Source organism: Hyalella azteca, unplaced genomic scaffold, assembly GCF_000764305.2.
Source record: "Hyalella azteca isolate HAZT.00-mixed unplaced genomic scaffold, Hazt_2.0.2 contig16330, whole genome shotgun sequence".
NCBI classification, from domain to species: domain Eukaryota; kingdom Metazoa; phylum Arthropoda; class Malacostraca; order Amphipoda; family Hyalellidae; genus Hyalella; species Hyalella azteca.
In genome coordinates, this window is record NW_025946154.1 from 399 (window position 1) to 9,006 (window position 8,608).

Sequence of the window (8,608 nt, forward strand, 5' to 3'; positions counted from 1 at the left end):
AAAAAATTGCTTGATGTGCTCTGTTTTTTTGCTTGATAATGTAATTCTTACATTACTCTGAAATCCATCCTTTAACCCATTTAACCTTTAATTTTTAACCTTTAACCATTGCATAGAACTGTATCCTGCACTCCATTTATATTGACAGTAATAAATGAGCAATCTTATAGGTTTTTGCCACCTAAAAAACTAAAGTACCTATTCAATTTTTTTGGTCTTGCCTATTAGAGAGACACACAGCAACAATGCCATTTAGAAGCAGTACAAACAATGGTTTGGGCAATGCTTGTTGTAGTCCTTTATTTAGAATTTTTCCAAGCTGCTGTTGATATCAATTGATACTTTTTTGCTGTTGATGTGATGAGGATTTTACCAAATTAGGGACATCCAAATTAATATATTTTTTTCTTAATATGCAAATATGAAAATACACTACAACACTCAGAGGTCCCACTATCAATATTCAGGTATTATTTTATACCAAAAATATTTTTTAGTCGTGTCACTGTATTTTTTATTTGTGTGCAGTAAGTACTTTTATATGTCAATTGGGCCAATTGTTGTTTAATTTTAAGAAGCTTCTTCAAATTGGACCCAGTAGAATCTAATGGATATCATAATGGATGATATGAAAGAATGTCGTGTTGTGATGCACAAACTCTCCAACGATGCAGTTGAAAAGGGCTGGTGGTCTGGGCTGAACCGCCTGCTAAGGCCTTCTGGTGTTGGCAAAATTAAGTCTGATGGTAAGCTGTAGATTTAGCAATGAATCAATTATCTGAGGTAGGACTGTGTAGCTAAAAATAATATTCTGTGGAATATCCTGCATATATGTCTTTTCATTCATTATAACAGGACTGCATTGCTCACAATTGTGTGCAGACAATGTGTTATTGATTGGCTTTTATCGATGTGTTGATATGTTTCGTCATTAGTTGTTATTAACATGTAATTTCATATCAATTCTATCCAGCAACAGCAGCCAGTGGCTCATCTCTACACCCTAAAGTCGTTGCAGTTAACATCAAGCTTGAGCCTCTATATGAGGAGGATGACATATCTGTGAAGGATGAACCCATTGATATTGATGAAAATCAGGTAAAGTTATTACTCTATATCTTTTCTTTGTTGATCATTCCAAATTTAATTTTAATAAATTCCCCCATGGGATTTATTTCAACTTCTATGGAAATCTATTGCTTGAAAAAATATACTCCTATTTTTGTGGAATTCATTACTTGGCTTCTGCATTGAATGGAATAAATTGATTAAAAATTATGTTACAAGCCTGTAGATGAGTCTCATACAACATAATATAGTTATATTATCTGTGAAAAAAGCCTACTTGAATGCATGGATAATTTTCTCCTATATTTATAATTTGGTCCTCATATACCAATTTGTCAATGAAGTCTCTGTTTATGATTGTTTCATTTGGCCAGCAAACTCCACCTTCCTCATCTTCTGTGCCATGCAAGAAGGAAGCTCAAGTTGAGGCTCGGGACGCCCATCAATGTGCCTCACAGGACGCTGCTGCTATGCCTAAGGAACAGGTTGGTGTGGCTTGGTGCTGTGTTCTTTGTTTAGATTTTCAGTGCAAATGAGGGAGAGTGATCTCTCATCTCATTGTAAGTGAATGTGTAAAGCACATCAAGTTTTATACCGTGCATTGGGATCCAACACGATTTCTATGATCAATTAACAGCTATTATACGAATAACTGAGTTAATGGTTTTTGATCATTACTCTGCATTCTAATATAATTTGTATGATTATGTCTCTGGCAGTGAACTTCGTATTGACATGCATCTGCTCCCTGAGCCCTGTTAGGTGTAATCATTCCCATGCATGCTGTATACGATTCATTCATATTTCATTTAAATCGAGGTTCTTTAGGTGAAACCATTTGATGATGAATGACTGCATCGATATTATATTCGAATGTTCAACTGCAAATGCACGTGTTTGAGGTAATATTTTACACTCAATACTTTATCTCTGAGAGCAATTTTAAGTTATTAGTTCAAAACCCATCACAACTAATTTGCCTTCATTAGGATATTATTCAAGTATACGCGACTGATGTGACCACCTGTTTTGCCAGGATAGTTCAGGAGAGCCTCCCAGCCCTGGGTGTGGTGGCCAGCTAGCTCCACCTTCCCCATCAGGTATTTACCGTGACATGGATGTGGTTTGGTGGGCAAGAAGAAACGCTGTTTCTTTTTGTAGTTTTTATTTGCGGTCGTTGGTGACAATGGTGACGTAAGCTGGAAATGAGATTTAATATTAATTACCAGGTCGAGAAAGACATACAAGAAACTCACATTAGGTGGGGGCTAGACTCCCATTGTTTGGACTTAATTAATAACGAGCTTTTTTAATTAGCTACTCGATGACAAGATTACATCTGGCATGATAGGAATGGTTTGTGTCAGTATGGTCAATTGCGCAGTATTTCATTAGTTACTTACACAAGGTGGTTTTGGCAGGCAAAAAGAAGAGACACATCTTTACTGATAGCTACGTTTGCAATGAAAGCTTCAAGGAAAGTTAGGCCAGGTACGGTATACCCATTATTGACATTTCCATGGTTATGGTTGCATTTGTCAACGCTGGGTTGGGCCATGGTTGAACTATATAAGGTTGACCCACGAAGATTTCCGTCTCAGTTCTGCTTTCTTGTTACGTCAATGAGATCGAGAAACGTAAACAATCCCGTCATTCCCAAGACGGATTGGTTGACTGGTTTGATCGCATTTTGGTGATTGGTTAATGCCCGTGACATCACTGAGATCAGTGATGTCACAGACGAACAACGAACTGCATCCGCAAAAATGAACTTTTCATGGGTCAACCTTATACTAGTTCAACCATGGGGTTGGGCTTTAATTACGATTATAGTGCCAACGCTGGGCTGACCTTTGTTTGTGATTATAGTGCCAACGGCTACGGTTGAGCTTGAAATACGATTACGATACCTGAAAGCGTGAGATTAGAGATTACATTCAGAGGAAAATATCTTAAATTTACCAAATATATTACAAATCAAAAGATATGCAATGAAGCACAAGTCGGCAGTAGGGCCGTGTAGCTGAGGCGGTAGGCGGAGAACAAAGTAGTCTCCCTCAACTTTTCTCTATGATTGAGTCGAAGAAAACCGGACGGCATCTTGGCTATGACGCTTCATGGTTTCTGAAATAAATCCTAGTAGAGAAATCCAGGGAGTAGGCTATCAAGATAACAATGATAATTGTGGTCAGCTATGAGTGATCAATAATGGATTAGCTCACTGTGAGTGACAACTAAGTCGAGAATCTTAAATATGGCTATACGTATTAATTAAGGCTTGTAGTCAGAATGCAGGGAAGTCTGAGAGCGAGGTTTTCGCTACCATCGTGTAAAATTTTGATCTGCCCGAAGCTCGGCCAGTCGCTACCCTTAAGCTTGTACTCTTCGTAATATGATATCCTAGCCAGCCCCTTTCTCGCGGCAACTGGTAGCTTTCAGGTGGCCGAAGAATGGCCAACGGTCGGCTATAACAAATTGGACTAGGCCGACCACTGGCCATGTATTATTCTTCGCCCCTCATTTAGTTTGCTGTCACCAAGCCGCCCGTCTTGGACTGACTGTCGAGTAATTTACGACGTCTCTTTCCCCTCGTACCTTCCACAACGCCTCCATTTGAGCAGCTAGTATGCATGATTTTCCCTCCGCGTATCAGCAGGCTCGATCATTACTATTTTTTGAGAAATAATATTTACAACAAGGATGCTGATCAAGGAATGCCGAGTATACCATTAAAAGGAGAATTAAAAATTACAACCCGTTTACATCTCGAAAAAAGTATAAAATTCGCAGACTTGATGAACAATAATGTTCACATTTTCCTGAAATTTCCTCTCATTAAAAGTCTTTTAATACAAAGTTTACATATTTTTTGTTCCTGTCCACCCTTTATAAATAAATAGCTGGGTAAGCATAGATAATCCATATCGCCATCTCATTTACGAGTGCAGTAAAGTCTTTTCTAATTTGTGAAGAAACGCATAGGGAAGAGCCGAGCCTGTTCGAAGCCTCTCGGTTTTCAATCAGGGCCTTAAATAGAAGTTAGGCGGTGGGAGCGTTGTAGGTGGCGCCACTTGGAGCAGTTAGGTAATACCTCCTCCATATTTGACTCGTGGCGGGTTTCGGGGATTTCCTAGGTTTTACATTAAAAGGGGAACGTCACGAAATATAGCTCGATATTCGTAAAATGCTGTAAAAATTGAAATGCTATTTTATAATAATCACATCACTGAGTATCAGCGAGTTTACGATACGATTCGAAGAACTCGAGATTTTTAACACATGGGTGAGCTATGGCTATGAGTAGATTTGGTAATTCATGTTTCATGACAAAGCTACTCTCATGATCATCGTTCTAGGATTGGCTCATAGTTGATATAAATAAATGAGTTAGCCAATAAGTTAAGGTTACATATCACTAGGACATGAATCAAGGCTGGCGCGGGGAAGAGTAACACAGATGCTCACAACACGTCACTGCTGAGCAAACTGGGGCTTGAGTGTGCATAACGCGCCAAGTGGGGCTTGCCTGTCCCAAATAAAACGGGGTGTTGTTTGATGTCGCCGATGTTAAAGTACTTCTGGGAAAAGTTAAAAGGTTGATTTGACGGGTGGGTTGATTTGACGAGCGGCCTAGAGCGACGTCGCATGCCGCAAACAAATAGAAATACAGTGAGATCACTGAAAAAGATATTTATGTATAAAAGAAGACCTGAAGTATTGTTGTGCATTTTCATATTTCTCAAATCAGAACAAAATTATATTTACAAGGAAGTCCCTAATTTGTTAAAATCCCTATCACATCAACAGGAAAAAAATATAAATTCCACTGAAGTGCACCAATTACTTGCGGTGCGGTATGATTATGAAGATGAAAATAATATTCTGTTGGTTAACACACATATATGACTTTACATTTATATTAACAAGGCTGCGTTGCTGACAATCATGTGCATACAACGAATTACAGTTTGGATTCCGTCAATAAGTTTATATAAGATTTGGTACTAATTGTCACCATGTAATTTCATGCCAATTCTATCCAGCAACAGATGCCAGTGGCTCATCTATACACCCTAAAGTCGTTGCAGTTAACATAAAGCTTGAGCCTCTATATGAGGAGGCTGACATATCTGTGAAGGATGAGCCTATTGATATAGATGAAAATCAGGTAAAGTTATTACTCTATTTCTTTTCATTGTTGATCATTCCAAATTTGACATTAATATTTTCCCCCATGGGATTAAATTCAACTTCAATGGAAATTCAGTGCTTGAAAAATTGTGCTCCTATTTCTGTGAAATCCATAACTCAGCTTCCTTATTGAATGGAGTAAATTTATTAAAAATTATGTTGCAGGGCTGTATATGAGTCTCATACAACATAATATAGCAATATTATCTTTGAAAAGAGCCTACTTAAATGCATTGATAATATACTCATATAAATATAATTTGGTCCTGATACCAATGCGTCAATTAAGACTCTGTTCATGATTGTTTCATCTGGCCAGCAAACTCCACCTTCCTCATCTTGTGTGCCATGCAAGGAGGAAGCTCAAGTTGAGGCTCAGGACGCCCATCAATGTGCCTCACAGGACGCTGCTGCTATGCCTGAGGAACAGGTTGGTGTGGCTTGGTGCTGTGTTCTTTGTTTAGATTTTCAGTGCAGAGAGAGAGGCATCTCTCATCTCATTGTAAGTGAATGTGTGAAGCACATCAAGTTTTATACCGTGCATTGGGATCCAACACGATTTCTATGATCACTTCACTGCTATCATATAAATAACTGAGTTTATGGTTTTTATCACTATTTTGCATTCTAATAAAATTTGTATTATTATGTCTCTGGCAGCGAACTTCGTATTGACATGCATCTGCTCCTTGAGCCCTGTTAGGTGTAATGATTCCCATGCATGCTATGTACGACTCATTCATATTTCATTTAAATCCAGGGTCTTTAGGTGAAACCGTTGACGATGAAGGACTGAATCGAAGTTCTATTCAAATGTTCTGTTGCTAATGCAAGTGTTTGAGGGAATATTATACACTTAATGCATACTTCGTCTTTTAGAGCAACTTCGAATTATTTCTTCAAAATCCACCACAACTAATTTGCCTTCATTAGAACATTATCTAAGTATACGCGACTGATGTGACCAATTGTTGTGTCAGGCTAGTTCAGGTGAACCTCCCAGCCCTGAGTGTGGTGGCCAGCTAGCTCCACCTCCACCATCCGGTGGGCCGGACGAGTTGGAAACTCAAATCGAGGCTCGTGATGCAAACGTAGCCCATCGTTCCGCTTCGCTCTCCTCTGCCATGCCTGGACTTGTGGTGGGTGGTTGTATGTTAGGACGACTGAGAATTTAAATGCTCTCCAAAAAATTCAAATAATGTGCCTCATGATGGTTTACATAAAAGCCTCATAAGCTTGGTTGAATTTTTCAATCACGCATTATCAGGGATTTGAGTTTCTACATATGGAAATATTCTTATGCTAATTTAACCATATAATAACCTGCTATTTTCATACTACCTCGCAACCTATGTTATGGTAACCTGCTGCTTACTTTTTGTTTGTTTAAAATTATTGTCCAATTTCACTTCAACAGTGAATTTTTCTGCCTGCCCTGTGATGTTGGTTAAAAGTAAGGCGTAGAAGCCAACCATGGAGCTGTACCATCTGGGGCAAAATCTAGACACAGAATTTTAGAAACTTTGAGCCGTATTGTAGCCGCTCATTGTAAAATTCTGTACGTGGCGAGCGTTTCATTTCTTCATCATCTTCTCTCTAAAACGTCATTAAGCTCTTTTTAGTTCGCAAGAGTCACAGTTCAACATTAAATAGAATTTGGTATTTCAAGCAGGACGTGCTAATCAAATAATCCTTCTTAATGCCTAAAATGTCAAATTTAGTCCAAAACAATATGAATACGCATAAAACAAATAAAAAATTACCAAATGAAATTCAGTTAAATTAACTTATATTCAATGACTTTTTACAATAATTTAAGCTAAAATTCGTGTAGATTCTGGTCAAAGTTGCAGGTCTGCGCCAATAAAATTATGATTCATTTAAATGTATTTCCTGTACAAATCCTTGTTGTCAATGCTCCCCCAGAACGTGGGTAGGAGGCAGTCCGCACCTGCAGGACATCCAGAAGACGCTGGTGGCAGCAGCGGCGTCTCTGAAGCGTCCAGCTCCCAGCAGCGCAGCGAGAGGCACCCGTATTCCCAGCGGGGTTTTGTTGATGCCAAGATTACCTGCCAAATGCAGCAGCGCCATCTAGATGAGCAGGCATCCTTACATCTGTACTCATGCTCTGACTGTGAATATTCTTGTGGTTCAGAGCTTCAACTTCTGAAACACATTTCTGCTAAACATAGTCGAGAAAAAACGCATCATTGTTCGGGGCCAGAATGCGTTTGTTTCATGGAACGAAATCCTGCCAACGACATTGTTTACAAGCTTTTATCTAAGAAACCACATCACTGCAAGAAATGTGAATATTCTTGTGTGACTAAAAGCAATCTGAAGAGCAATGTTCTTCATAAGCATTCATGTAAAAAGCCCGTTAGCTGCTCAGAATGTGAATATTCTTGTGTGACTAGGAGCCAGCTGAAGAGTCATGTTCTTCATAAGCATTCATCTAAAAAACCNATGAGTCATATTCTTCATAAGCATTCATCTAAAAAACCTTTTGGCTGCTCAGAATGTGAATATTCTTGTGTGACTAAGAGAAATCTGAAGAGGCATGTTCTTCATAAGCATTCATCTAAAAAACCTCTTGACTGCTCAGAATGTGAATATTCTTGTGTGACTAAGAGCCAGCTGAAGAATCATATTCTTCAAAAACATACATATGAGTAAACCCTCTGCTGCTACAAGTGTAAACATGCTTGCGCCAGGAAAGAAAACTTAACTTGAAACTTTGAGGCTACACATTTTAGAGAAAACTCCTCAGTACTCAATGTGTAAATGAAAGGAATTGAGTAAACTGACTCACTGAATATCATCTGTCGTTTCACTGACCAGAGGAACCACTTTGCTGCTGCGAGTTGATCTCATTAAAACCATCTATTTTCTGGAAATGTATTGCCGACGACTTCCAAATTTACTGAACAAGTCATTTGAATGGTAATTTTATTGATGCAACTAGTAAAGGGGATGGTATAGACTGTTCGGTTCATTCTGTCCATACGATGCCTCAAGTTTGCACCTGCATCGTCTGCGATGCTCCAACGCCTGCACCAGCATCGTAATGCAGTAGCACGACTCTTTGTAAAAGCATCGTCATGCTGTGACCCGACGATACAAAACCGATGATATCTGAAGCCCTCATCATTAAGGATAGGTCTCCTGCTATCAAATTACCAACCATTGCATGTTGGAATTGTTATCAGCGCACTTCCTTGAACTATGATCAAAGTTCCGAAGAAATTCGTCCCGTGCCCGTCTAAAGGCCTTTGAGAACTCCATGTTGTCAGTATCTTTGAGACAGGTATCTTGGATACCACCATATTCGTTATATTTTGGATACGGT

At 38.9% G+C, this 8,608-nt stretch overlaps 1 protein-coding gene across 1 annotated transcript; it reads left to right on the forward strand.

Moving 5' to 3' along the window:
- Nucleotides 1–533: 533 nt before the first annotated feature.
- Nucleotides 534–8,332, forward strand: LOC108676907 (zinc finger protein 142-like). The gene is made up of 9 exons (XM_047884857.1): nucleotides 534–746; nucleotides 974–1,098; nucleotides 1,443–1,553; nucleotides 2,105–2,168; nucleotides 5,112–5,236; nucleotides 5,579–5,689; nucleotides 6,240–6,398; nucleotides 7,186–7,567; nucleotides 7,781–8,332. Exons 1-9 carry the CDS (start codon nucleotides 608–610, stop codon nucleotides 7,933–7,935), a joined length of 1,371 nt encoding a protein of 456 aa, XP_047740813.1. The 5' UTR covers nucleotides 534–607; the 3' UTR covers nucleotides 7,936–8,332.
- Nucleotides 8,333–8,608: the final 276 nt, after the last annotated feature.